The 14,267-nt window shown below is 33.8% G+C and overlaps 1 protein-coding gene across 6 annotated transcripts; it reads right to left on the bottom strand.

Annotated features, from left to right (window-relative positions):
• Positions 1–3,201: 3,201 nt before the first annotated feature.
• On the bottom strand, positions 3,202–9,509 carry LOC107813501 (uncharacterized). Of its 6 annotated transcripts, none has more exons than XR_001654357.2 (8): positions 9,306–9,497; positions 8,308–8,617; positions 8,080–8,215; positions 6,188–6,390; positions 6,016–6,108; positions 5,851–5,949; positions 5,438–5,768; positions 3,202–3,382 (listed from the first exon to the last, which is right to left on the bottom strand). XR_001654357.2 is itself a non-coding variant. In XM_075254732.1 (4 exons), exons 2-3 carry the CDS (start codon positions 8,609–8,611, stop codon positions 8,100–8,102), a joined length of 420 nt encoding a protein of 139 aa, XP_075110833.1. In that variant the 5' UTR covers positions 8,612–8,617; positions 9,306–9,497; the 3' UTR covers positions 6,187–6,390; positions 8,080–8,099. The 6 variants fall into 6 exon arrangements, 1 of the variants encoding a protein (XP_075110833.1); XR_001654358.2 differs by having other exon boundaries at positions 5,851–5,945; XR_001654356.2 differs by having other exon boundaries at positions 5,851–6,108; positions 9,306–9,509.
• Positions 9,510–14,267: the final 4,758 nt, after the last annotated feature.

Raw genomic sequence — 14,267 nt, 5'->3', positions numbered from 1 at the left:
TGGAACCATCTGAATACTAGACTGGTAATTGTCATTGTCGGCAATTTCTGCTAGAGGTAGAATTTGGTTCCACTAACTTTCGAAATCAATAGTACATGCCCTCAAAATATCCTCCAAGGTCTGAATGGTCTGCTTGGATTCCCCATCCATCTGAGGGTGAAATACAGTACTCAACTCCACATGCATACCCAACTCACGCGGAACCGCCCTCCAAAACTACAAAGTAAACTGAATGTCGCAGTCTGTGATGATAAAAATAGGTACACCATGCAGACGAACAATCTCCTAATATAGATCCTAGCAAACTACTCTGAATTCCATGAAGTCATGATCGGAATGAAATACGTCAATTTCGTCGATGTGACGACCCGTCCGGTCGTCTTAAAAATTAACGCCCCGATCCCCTGTTAACTGCTTTCCCCAAGTTTAATTCTGCTAATTTGATTTGCCAGGATGTTCGGTTTTAAGTTTCGGAGAGTTTTGGGACACTTAGTCCCTAAATGAGAGCTTAAATGTTGGAAAATTTACCGTAGTCAGAATAGTATGAAGATGGCCTCGGAATGGGAATCTGATGGTTCCGTTAGCTCAATTGGGTGATTTCGGGGTGGGGAGCGTGTTCGGAGTGTGTTTTGGAGGTACGTAGCTAATTTAGGCTTGAAATGCCGAAAATTGAGTTTTTCAAGTTTCCGATTCGATAGTGAGATTTTGAACCGAGGGTCGCAATGGAATTCCGAGAGTTTCAGTAGTTCCGTCATGTCATTTGGGATATGCATTCAAAATTTCAGGTTATTCGGAGATGGTTTGGTTGGGTTTTTTATCGAAAGCATATTTTAAGGAAATTTGGAGTTCTTAGGCTTAAATCCTTGATTAGTCCAAGGTTTCAATGTTGTTTTAGGTATTTTAAGGATTGGTACAAGTTTGAATAAAGTATTAGGTAATATTGGTGCTTTTGGTTGAGGTCCCGGGGGCCTCGGGGTGATTTCGGATGGTTGATGGGAAGGTTGAAGAAGTGTTGCAGCAGCTGTAGCATGGCTGCTTCTGGTATTTTCGCATCTGCGGCTTGGGGACCGCAGATGCGGCACCGTAGAAGTGGATAAAGGGCCACAAAAGTGGCTTTGGGTTGATTCTTCAGAAACCGCAGATGCGGTGTGAGGCTCGCAGAAGCGGAACCGCTCCTGCGGTTAAAGGTCCGCAGATACGGAACCTGGCATTTTAGTGAGAGGCAGATGTGACGTTTTGTCCGCATAAGCGGGACCGCAGATGCGGTCCCAGGGCAACAAATGCGGTAATCGCTGGGCAGAACTTATAAATAGTTGTGTTTGCAAAATTGAGCCATTCTTCCACCATTTTCATCCGGGTTTGAAGCTTCTAAGAGGGATTTTAGAGGAAAACAAAGGGGAAACACTTGGAAGTAACGTTCTTGACTTTATAACTCGTTTTCATGTGATTAAAGACCTAATTAGTGGTGAGAAATTTGGGAAAAATAGGTAATTAGGGCTTGAGTTTAAGAGGCCTTTAAATGAGGATTTGAGGGGTCATTTGGACTCTGATTCCAGTATTCTTGTTATGTATAGACTCGTGAAAGTACGAGGTTTCTGAAAATGTAAATTTCACCCGATTCTGAGACGTGGGCCCGAGGGGCGTTTTGGTCATTTTACATAATTTCGCGTATTAGCTTAGAATTAAATTGTAGAATTAGTTATTGGAGTATTATTTACATTATGTAATTGAATTGAATAGATTTGGGCCATTTGGAGTCGAGTACTTGTGGCAAGAGCGTGGTTTCAGGTTGATTTTGAGCCGGTTCGAGGTAAGTGGCTTGTCTAACCTTGTGTGGGGGGCCTTTCCCCTTAGGCTATGATATATGATAGTTGAAATGCCTTGTACGTAAGGTGACGAGCGCATACTTGAGCTAATTGTTGAAAATTCGGTTTTACTTTAAGTATTTAAACTGAGTTCCTTTCTTACCTGTTTTTATTCTACTTGCAAACTTAGCATGTGTTAGTTTAGAAAAGCATGGTTAGTTGACTTAATTGCCTATTTGCTTAAACTGCATTAATTGTGTTACGTGAAGCATGTTAGGCTAGAATTAACTGTTACTTGTTACGAACTTAGTATTTATTTTGATATTCTTGAGCTGCTGCTATGTGTTTTAATTTGAGACTACGGAACGACATCCCGAGAGATCCCCTGCACGTATTTATGATCTGGACTGAGGTGCGGGATACCATTAGATCTCTGGCATATATATTGAAGATACCAAGAGATCCTCGGGATACCAAGAGATCCCTAGTGTATTTATTGAGGATACCAAGAGATCCCTAGTATATTTATTGAGGATACCAAGAGATCCTTGGGATATTAAGAGACCCCTAGTGTATTTATTGAGGATACCAAGAGATCCCTAGTGCAAATATTGAGGATACCAAGAGATCCTCGGGATACAAAGAGATCCCCGATTATTATCCATGTTGTGAGCGGTGTTTTTCTTGTGTTATGCCTTTATTTCTGTTTCCGTTATTGTACTCTTATCCTACTGTATAGATTCTTACTGTAGATTCTCATTTATACTGTTTATCTTATCCTGTCATGTTTATTATTATTTACCTCAGTAGGGCCCTGACCTTTCTCGTCACTACCCGACCAAGGTTAGGCTTGACACTTACTGAGTACCGCTGTGGTGTACTCATGCCCCTTTCTGCACATGTTTTTCATGTGCAGATCCAGGTACCTCTACCCACACTACAAGAAAATAGGCCTTTAGCGAAGGGAAATCTGGTCGCTAAAAGTCCAAATCCGGTCGTTATAAGTTGTTAACGACCAGAAAAAATCCAGTCATCACCGGTCGTTAAAAGCTCCGACGTTAAAAGTTAACGACCGGATTACAATCCAATCGTTAAAGATCCTTTAGCGACAACATAATATACGAGCGTTATACATCCCTTTTAATGACAAGATTTTCCCTTCGCAAATTTGTTATCCAGTCGTTAAAAGTCTTTAATGACAATAACTAATTTAGTTATTACAAGTGCTTTTAGCGACCGTTATTCCCTTCTTTAGTTGTACAACTACTGTTAAGAACCAAATTTAAATTAGATAAATAGAAATAATTATTTATATTCTTTCATACACACCCAACAACACTCAAAAATAAATCAAATACTTGATATCTTTATTAATACAAAGAACTAAAGTATCATATTTACCGGAAACCAATCTGAATTGTATGACATCATATTTAATAATTCCTAAAAGAAAAACATAAAATTACAGCATATATACAATGTCTTTAAACCATCCCTAACAAAACATAAACCTCTTGTACTACAACTTGCTCTACACTTTCTTCAAGGATAGGTTCTTTGGACTTCAATTGTTTGATCTGTTAACATAACAAATGTATGCCAGTTTAGTAACTAAGAATAAACAACTAAAGAAAAAAAATCTAATGTATGCCAATTTAATAAAGAAAGATCATATCTGTTAACATAACAAATTAAATTATTTTTCATAATAAGTGCACACGTAAATAGCCAAGATGCCACAAAAAAATTTCAAAACCTACAGCAGAAGATAGCCGAGAGAAACAAATAAATGTAAGCCGATTAACAGAATTGACATAATAGATGCATATCATTTGTAGGTGGCAATCAAACTTTGTCATACTATTACATCTAATCCACGCAGTTCTAACTGTAATGACAACAAAGCTTTCTTGTGAAGGTGGAGTTAAAAATTAGCTAAATTCAAGGTGATATTGAAACATTATATAACTATGAGCAATCCAAGAAAAATCAGTCAAATATTGCACTTGAGACATACCGACACAGTCAATTATGTTCTTGAGATATATAACAATTTACGGATTGCAGTATATCTCATAAGACACTCTAATCAAAAGTATCCACATAAATGTACTCAATAGATATGTTCTTGAGATGTATAACAATTTACAGGTTGCAGAGGCTCGTTGAATTGATATTATTGTATATTTACCTTCAAAGTTTCCTTTAAGAGTATTATACTCTTCTTAACTACTCTTCCTAACAATCTTCCGGATTCATGTGTTAGGATCCTATATAATTTGCCTTTAGATGTTCCAATTCAGAGAATAAACTAAGAAGCTCCTACCGCCTATTAGCCGGGAGTTCACATTGATGTAATGGACAATATGTTGGAGCAAGAAAATTTTGATCTTTCAAAACAATTTAGAGAACTGATTTTCTATTTAAAAGTGCACTTTATCTTTATTTCCAGTACATGCCATTAGTTTATACTTTCTGTTTTTTTTCCAGGACATGTCAATAGTTAATCTTGCAAAGGAAATCTATGCTTCACTTGGAAATATCACCTCTTAAGGTAACTTCGCTGCACAAAACGTGCACCTAAGATATAGACCACATCCTCAAAAAAGAAACCAGCACCACACCTGATAAGCTGCATAACGGTTTTCATCTAAACTCCCATACCAATATGATTGAGAATTAAACTCAAATTTCTACTGGAATACGGCTATTATTTCTTGTCAAAAGCATATGAAATTACTTTTTGATTACAAGCAAAATAAAATAAATTCAGAAGTGGATAATGAGAGAAGCAAATCTTTTAATCAAGGTCACCAATTAGATCTGAGCATATCTGATTTGAGCATAATAAATTTGTACCCAGCACCTAGAAAAACAGATTTACATAGCAAGTCATTGGCATATATTAGCATTAGCCAGCTAAAGTTTTTGTTGTTTCCATATACACAAGTTGGCTAAATGGACCACATTTTTGGAGTTTTTTTTACATTTCAGAAGCCTAATATTGTAATCATCTACTCATTTTTCTTGTGCGATTGCTCCAGAGAAAGGATAAAAAGTATTCATGGTAATCTTTCCTCAAGAACATCAAGCCTTGATGGTGTTTATCTCTCTTTCTTATCTTTCTTTACAAGTGTGCAAGTCAAAAAGGTAAGCATTGTCCCAATAACACTCGTTATGTTAATGACAAACATATCTGTAAAGTTACAGTTATTTATATGGAGCCTACAATTATGGATGAAATGAGAACTAAGGCATACAAGTAAACTCTGTCATCCTAAATAACAGATTTCTCACAATGAGATGCTACTAACAATGTAGCGACGTAAAGTGAAATCTTGGTGTTTAACTTTTCCTGTATTCAAATTTAAATACTTTCACATAAAGTGAACTGAGCAGCTGCCGAGAAAATCTCCTTTATCTTTTCTAAACTTCCTGATAACAGGATAATAAAGATTGTAACCTAACTACACATGTACAAAATCTTTGAAACTTCATTCTTACTTAAATTCACTTGTTTCAATGACTATATATTTGTTCATTCATAAACCTTAATAGCATAAAGAAAAAAATTCCGCATGAGTATTGCAATAACTTTATCACAGAATACAATAGGATTTCAATCTACTAACCTGTTAAATTATTTAACATATTGCTCACTTGATGATGGTGATGAAGTCTGATCAAATATTGTACTTGCAAGATGTGCGTATTTACTCTCTAACACATCATAATTACTCTCTAGCCCTTCCAAGCTTCCTTTTAGTGATTCATTTTCTTTTTCAGTAGCATCAGCTTCTCTAATAATGCAGCTTTCGAGGAGTTACCTCCTTTCAACTCCTTAGCGGTTATCCCACCACCAAATCCAACAACATGACTCTTGCGTTGAGGTCCAAAGCACCTCTCTACAACCTCAATGTTTGTAAGAGACGATTCAGATTGCACCACTTGTTGGATTTTAACCTATAAAATGAAAGAAAATTTAATTAAAATACTACAATAGAGTAGACAAATGATGTAAAATAAAATTTATCGATAAACATACATATTTTTCATTGGTTTCAGGTTAAACAAGCTTGGCATCCTTCTTAGGAGTCTCAAAAAAGATAGTTGCCACATCTGGTGGATTACCATCTTTACCTTCCTTCACATTAAAAATAAACAAGTTAACAAGGATGAGGTTTCTTAATAGTTTGCAAGATTTACTCACCAATTCATAAATGATCTCTCTAATTGGCTTACTACCCGTACGATGAGACATACTCAACTTAGACCTATTGATCGAGTTTCTTGCACTTTTTTCCTAAATTAAGAATACATCAAAAAATTATGGTTAGCCACTTAATATAACAAGATGTTAATAAATAGCTATGAAATCATACCTTAAATTTTTCAGTTAAAAAATGCTCCTTGACAAGCCATTCCCAGTCACTCTTGTCTACCCCATTTGGCACATCTTTTAGAGCATCATCTTGTTGAGCATCATCTTTTAGACTTAATATTCTTGTGCAGCGATCCTCTCCAATTGTTCCATAACTTTCTTATATGTTTCAAGACATGATCTCGTTGATCATTTATGCCATAACTGTCAAATTTGTCGTATAATATTCACAAGTATCAGTAAACATGGAACTTATCTTGGAAATTAAAAAATAAAAATCTAACCACCTGTGTGTATCAAAAAAGATGATAAATAGCTTATAAAGGTTATTATAGGAGTTCTAAATGATAGAGAGGGCAGATTCTGAAGAAAATAGTGAAGGGATCATGAGTCTATATTCAGTTCTATTTAACAGCCAAAAGAAGGAAACTAATGCATAAATATACTTGCAATAGTCAAAATGAGAGGTTAGACGAATTTGGAGCAGCAAATATGCATGATTAACAACTACTGCTGCAGTTAAGTTTCAAGGGAGGACGACAACAGCTCAACCTCATTTGAACATGTGGAGGTATATCTTATATTTAAATGCAATGTTTTATATATAACATGTTGCTCTTCTTGACAGTTTCTTTAGGTGTGAAGCATTCTAATAACTGAGATACTCTCTTTTACAACAGTTGATTTGCTAACCATGTTATCTTAGGGTGTTTTTCAGCTTACCTTTCTGGAAGAATGTATATGCTAATGCTGAAGGAAATACTTTTTGTAGACAATAACTAATACCATGAAAAAAGACAGTAGACAATACAGACACAAGTAAAGTGGGTTCAGATGTGAATAGACAAAAACAAAGCCGTGTCAAGGGATAAAATATTTCTGGTAGAGGACGTGGTTCCTGAGTTATTGATCAGACCAAGTCACAAGCAGTTTCCGTGTCAAATGGTCAGCTTCGAGAACTCTTATCAGAAGGTGAGTTTTTCCTAGCATGATTTTAGGTTTGTTTTAGGATAATATCAGTATTAATAGTGTTTGAGCTTGAAAAGATAAGTGTAAAATATACTGTAAATGTTTGTCCAACTCCATAGATAGTGCATATGGAATGTTAACAAACAAGACTAGAGAAGGTCCTGCTTTATCAATATCAATTCTGAAATATTTAAGCTTAATATTAACAAGGGAGGCACACTAACTAATTTAACACATCGGTCATATTCTTGAATTTTGATTAAAGTGAGGAAGTGATGCTTTCTAGTACTGGACAAAGAATAGGAAGCTTAGATCAGAATAGTATTTATCGAAATGTACTAACATAGAGCAGAATCGATCTTGGAAGAGATTCATTAACAACGGTAAAAAGACAGATGCATAGCTACAATAAAATAGGAGTTTAGTCAGCTGAAGACTAAGCGTGAACACGAAAAAGAGTGGCGTTGTCACGCCAGTCAATAAAGAAGGAAATTGTGGTTTCTGACTTCATTGGAACCAGTAGCAGCATTACAACATAAACCAATTACCCTTACATAGGAAAAGTGAGAAATGTAACACTTCCAAATAAAAAGACCATGCAATCAGAATAAGTGCCTATGAAATGGTACCACACAATGCAGAAGAAGCTATGAAAGCTACAGCTGCCAAACAATCTTATTAATATTGAAGTTTTAGTTTTTGGCAAGACAAGACTCCATAACATAGTTCAAAATAAACTTGTATGCTAATTAACAGTTTCGATTTTCATGTTGTATTCCATTTAATAACATCAAAATAGTATCAAGGTAAGCCATCATAAGCTCCTCTCTACAGATAAACAGGTCAATAAAATCACAAATTCATATTCCGTTTGCACAAACAAGGAAAAGGCATAAGTTATTAGAATAGAGAAGGAAAAGGTACCACAATGGAAAACTGAAAGCTTAATGATGTAAGCTCAAAAAAGCAACGCTCAACTTTTCTCCAACTTTGAGTCCTGCAGCATTTTTACACCTATTCGTTCCTCTCACTTTTTTTGCCTTTTCAGATTCACATGGCTCTGCAAATTTCAATTTAAGTCAAATATAAAAAAGTTTTTGTACAATAGCAAAAAAAATATTATAGCTTAAAACAGTAAGATACTTAATTCACCTCTCTGAGTGCCTTGCATCACTTCTTCATGATGAGGAAGGGGAGCATCACCTTCCAATATTGGTTCAAAACAAAGAGGCGCAAAACTATCATTATGAGTTATCTTATTCTGATCAGAAGCTAATACACTAAAAGTTTTACTTTTGCCAATCAAACCTCTCTGTTCAGCATTTACTCTTACAGATCCCAATACACTAAAGCTTTGCCCTCGTCCCCTTACTAAGCTACCAGGTGGAACGTACACAGGCTTCGCAGACTTTGAAGTTGATTCCCCTTTAGTCGTCTGAGATTTTGATGTATTCATGTCAATCTAGTACAATAAAAAAATGAGTATAGATATATTCATGTCAACCTAGTATACATGCACAAGATTTATATACATATATATTCAAGTTAAAAATATTAGTATTAGCAATGTAAATTGGTCAATCTTTACTAAAGAATAATAGTCAATCTACTTCAAAAATCATTTTTATAATCCATTTGAATAATTTCTCACCCGTAAAATTTAATTGGCCTATAATCCAAGTAATAGCCTTATTATTCTTACAATAAAGGATAAATAAACATGTTAATTTGCTAAATCTAATATGAGGAGTACCAGAAGACAAGCCAAAAAAGGACCATTGTTTCAGGCTCTTTGAGCTTACGACATGAAATAACATTTAATGGGGTCACGACTTATAATCCTAAAATCCATATCGGTTTCTTGACCTTGGCTGTAACTTGGTTAAAGGCTTATAAAAGAAAAACCAACAAAATTAGAAATTAAGGCTTCAAATAAAAGAGAAGATTTTGTGACAGATTAACTCTTGTACTAAACTAATCGAGAATGTAATGTTATCATCTATTAAGAGAATCGATTAACCGCAATTTTTAATTGAATTGGGATGGATCCAATTTTTAAAAAATGGTCGTTTACGCTAAAGACTCAAAAGAAAAGGATGAAGAGTCATAAGAAAGAGAGTAAAACAGCAAACGACATGTTCGAACCTTACCTGATGAGAAGAAATTCGAAGATGAGCATTTGTTGTCAACGGAGGTGACGAGTAGTTTCTCTACTACGATGATACTGATATTTGAACACCAGCAGTTTCACTGAATTTTACTTCGCAGTTGCAGTTTTATGAAATATGTGTTCAAAACATAGGTTTAATTCGCAGTTGCAGGAGAAGTCTTGGGGTTTTGTCCCATTGGGTTTTCCCTGCAAGGTTTTTAACGAGGCAACCAAAAGGCGTATTTCTAAATATGTGTACTTTTTTCTAATAAGGTTTTAACGAGACACATTATTTATGGACATCCAAGGGGGAGTGTTATGATAAAAATCAAAATATGGTGGATGTCTACTCTTCCTCCATGATCTTTCTCTCAAATGGTTAATGACATATTCAATGACATATTTTCTATGTTCAATGACATATTCCATGACATATTTTCTTCACTTTTCATGCCTATATAAAGGCCTTGTAATAGATAGGAAAATACACACAATTGAAGAAGAAAATTTCTTCCTTTCTCTCTATCTCTTTCTTGTTCATTTTTTACTATTATTTCTTGTTCATGTTTTACTAAATTGCTTTTATTTCATAACACGTTATCAGCACGAGTCTCTAACCAATTGTATATCTACAAAAAATTTCCTACATCCGGAAAGATTACAATTAGAAGCTATACATATCATCATATGGTTAAATGTAAAGAGAAACTACATATGGTAAGTAATGAAATGTAAGAATGTATGATTATCTTATACTTGTCATTCCTCTTAAATCCCATATGCACACAACTTCGTACTACACCTATATTACATAAGCACATATTAATATTACATCTTTTATATCGCATGAATGGAATAAAATTTTCGAAGTTCTATATGTGAAAATAGTAGCAGTTAATTGTTGATATGATGCATGTCATGGTAACCAAGGATATTTTATATAAATTGTCTTATGCATATTTGTGTGTTAACTATCTTTAATCTGTCCTGCCGCTTTTAACATTTTCTTTTACTTGGATGAATATTTTTTTTTCCTTTTGGATTTTTACACTTGCATATAGTACAAAAAAAAGAATAAAAAAATGGTCATACTGATTAAAAGCATAAATCACCTTGAAGAAAACAAAAAATATTTCACATCTTTATTTAGGTTGATTAATTACTTCTTTGAAAATTGGAAAACAAACCAGCTATTGAGAAAGTATACTTCATAATTTATGGTCGTATCATTTAAAAGCAAACAATGATTAGTATGACTACTAGAAGAGGTATTTTTGAGTATCCATGACCTACTTGATGCGTGCTACTGACTTACCATTTTTAAGTATTTTATATGAATGATGCACAAGCTACAACTGGTAAGTTGTTACCTATAATGTCGCTTTTCAGGTAATATAAATACTAAATTTATGTATTAGTATTATATGTGTGTTGTTACTTATATGATGTACTTTTGATAAATTTATTCACTAATTGCTTGGTTGAATTGAGTGAAGGAAAGTCATGGCGTTAAATCAAATCCAATAGGTAGGATATACCCCGAAAACAACAATATTTTTTAGAGAGACTCAATAAATATTATGACAATGATTTTATGATCCTTTTAAACTCTAATAGAATTTAGAAGAAATATTCTGACTACAAACGGTTGTATTTCATATAGATGCTACAAATAATTAATAAAGCTTTACGCTGATTTGAGATTTGTACACTTATTTAAGAAAGCAAATTTGATTTGCTAAGTTGCAAATTAGTTGTGTATAACTTTTTTTGGCATGTGATTGAAATTAAGGCTTGAGAATGAATCTCAATATTGTTTAGCCTATTATGCCATTAATTGAGGAATAGACATTGGGATCAAGTCCTGATGCTCCATAATGATAAGAGTTGGGTTTGAGTCCCAATTTATTATGGTCTACCATGCCTTTATATTGGTAAGACAATGGGTTTGAGTCCCAATGTACCATATTGATGATATAATGATGACTAAAGAAAAATAATATATTTTTCATGAAAAGGCATGAAAATTGTCCCACTTTTTTTGCTCCATTCTTGAAGTGAATGTGATAACAATGCATAATAAGTTTCAATGAAGACAAGTGGTTAAACAATGAACGTGGGCGTTCCAAATATCAAAATAATAATATTCATCACTATGATTATAAAAGGAGAACAATAAGGGTTCTCAAAATAGTCCTTCAAAATGTGAAAGCAATGCTTACCATCAAATTGGTATGAAAATAATAAAACACGTCGCTGATTATGATCCATTCCTTGAAGAGAATGTGACTTATGATAAACATTGAGAATGCAAACCCATTCCTAAAGTTGAATGTGGCAATATGTGATAAAAGCAATGAATAAAGACATGCAATTCATGATTATATGAATACCACACAACTCACCTCTAAGAGAGGTTTGAGTAAAATAAAGAGAATAAATATTATTGTGTGGTTACATAAATATGTCATTGGTCGCGTACATGTGATATGCCAAATATTATTTTGTCATGCCTTATAAAAGTTATTAAAGGCAAAATTAAAGCAAGAAATGATTTTGCTTATGATGATTTTGACCATGATAATTTATTATGATATAATTTTCTCCGTGAATGAAATATTTACCATATGAATGGTATGATAAAAGATTTTGTAGTACAAAAGTTGTTAAGAACTCCGGAAAAACTAATTTGTTACTACCCCGATGAATAAACTTATTCATGACATTAATATTGTAAAGTCTCAAAAGAAACTTTTTGAGTTTCAAATATATAAGTCAAAGTGATTGGCATATTGAGACTATAAATGAAAGGAAGATTGAATATCTTCATATTTCTATAATCATACCGGGTAAATATGAAAGGTTACTCGATCTTCTTTCTATTTGTACTACACAAATATAAGCATGATGCTGGAATCATATGCCACAAGTAAACTAGAGATTTACTAAAATAAATATTAATTGGCATGACCGGTTGACCATATCGGTTCAATTATGATGCGAAAAATTAATTAAGAATTACATTGACACATATTGAAGAATAGAAGATTCTTCAAGAATTCTCTTGTGCTGCTTATTCTCATGATATACCAGTTAAAGGTTGGGATTGAATCCTTTGATTTCTGGAAGGAATAAAAGGTGATATATATATATATATGGGCCCAGTCACCTGCCATGTGGACTGTTTACTATAATATGATTTTAATAGATGCATCTATTTTATGGTCACATGTGCATTTGTTATCAACTTGCAGTTTGGTTTTTGCAAGATTGCTTGCTCAAATTATTAGAGCACAATTCCAGAATATAAATTATGATGATTTATCTTAATAATACTGGTTTAAATCCAAGTTGGTTTAGCAGAAATTGTATGCCTCCAATTATAGCTAAATCATTGGTTATGAGAACAAAACTCCCAAAAACGAAATTTGGTATGAGATTTATTATTTAATATACATCAGCACTTGTACGCATCTAGCCAAGTTATAAAAAATTTTCCCTATCACAATCGGTTCAAGGTCAGGAACCAAATAATTTCTATATAGAAATATGGATGTGCTATATGATTTAATTTTGCCACCAAAATGCACAAAGATGAGTTCCTAAAGATGGTAGGGAAATGTGTTGGTGATCCCAATATTAGGGGGAGAAAATGGGCAGCTGAGAAAGTGATACGTGAAATGAATTATTATGAATACATATAGATCCTCGTACAAAAAAATATAAACTTGAAGTTCAAGTGATAATTCATTTACAAATTATTGCCAGACGTATTTGCTGACCCAAAGCTAAATGTCATAGTTCAGCTGCTAATGCTCCAAATAGAATAAAGTCCATGAGGACAGAGTCTATGGCACGCATGAAGTGTAACAGACCAATCGGTTCCAAAGATAAAACTCCTTGAAGAAGGAGAGGGGCAAATATTCAAAATGGTCATAATAAGGAGGCAAGTGCCCTAGAAGAGCACCACGACATAACACTTCATAAGACCTCATGGGAGAGGCTCAGGTACCTGAAAATAATGAAACAAAGAGTTCTCAATAAGTTATGTCTTTATTGGGTAATAATGAAACCGACATAAAATGATTGTCGACGATATTGTTAATATAATGTAGCGCTCAATATGATTAATATTGACGAAGATCTTGAGATCAAATCTGTCATGAAATTTGGACGGATAAAAGATTGGCCAAATAAAAAATACGCAATGAAATTTACTTCACTTGAAAAATGTAAAGTTGGACGGATAGTCCAACACCTAAAAGTATAAAGTCAATTGAGGTATAAATGTGTTCTTGTGCGAAAGGTTCAAGTCGATAGACATAAAGACGACTTGTGGCACAAGAAAATTAGTAAATATCCTCACATTGATTATATGGAGACATGTTCTCTTATAGTGGATATAGTCACTTCAGGTTTTAATCTGGCAATATATGAAAAACTTGATATGCGTATAGTGGATATCATTGAAAGATTTAAATTGTCTTGGAGCATATTAAGGTTTCCAAGAAATTTATTAAATAATGCTTCAAAAATCCTTATACGGATTGAAACAATCAGGGCCCATGTGGTATAATCGCCCGAGAGAATACTTGTTGAAAGAAGGGTATAAGAATAATTCAATTTGTCCTTGTGTCCTTATAAAAGGATATGGATTTGAATTTGTTATAATCGCCATGTATGTTGATGATTCAAATATCATTAGAACTCCCAGAGAGCTTCCTAAAGCAGTAGACTGTTTAAAGAAAGAATTTGAAATGAAAGATCTTGGAAAGACAAAATTTTGTCTTGATCTACAAATTGAATATATGAAAGATAGAATTTTTGTCCTTCAATCAGCATACACTAAAAAGATTTTAAAGAGCTTCTATGTGGATAAAGCATATCCATTAAGTACCCCGATGGTTGTGAGATTACTCGATATAAATAAAGATCCACTTTGACCTCATGAAAATAATGAAGA

The sequence above is a fragment of the Nicotiana tabacum genome, chromosome 6, assembly GCF_000715075.1.
Source record: "Nicotiana tabacum cultivar K326 chromosome 6, ASM71507v2, whole genome shotgun sequence".
In the NCBI taxonomy this organism is placed as follows: domain Eukaryota; kingdom Viridiplantae; phylum Streptophyta; class Magnoliopsida; order Solanales; family Solanaceae; genus Nicotiana; species Nicotiana tabacum.
Note: the sequence above shows the minus strand (reverse complement) of the source record. Positions and strands in the feature narration are given on the sequence as shown.

Excerpts from the sequence above, each read along its gene's own strand:
- LOC107813501 (XM_075254732.1), bottom strand. The coding sequence starts at position 8,611 with ATGAATACATCAAAATCTCAGACGACTAAAGGGGAATCAACTTCAAAG. Across the intron at positions 8,216-8,307 it reads GATGCAAGGCACTCAGAGAG|AGCCATGTGAATCTGAAAAG; the intron begins GTGAATTAAGTA and ends TGAAATTTGCAG.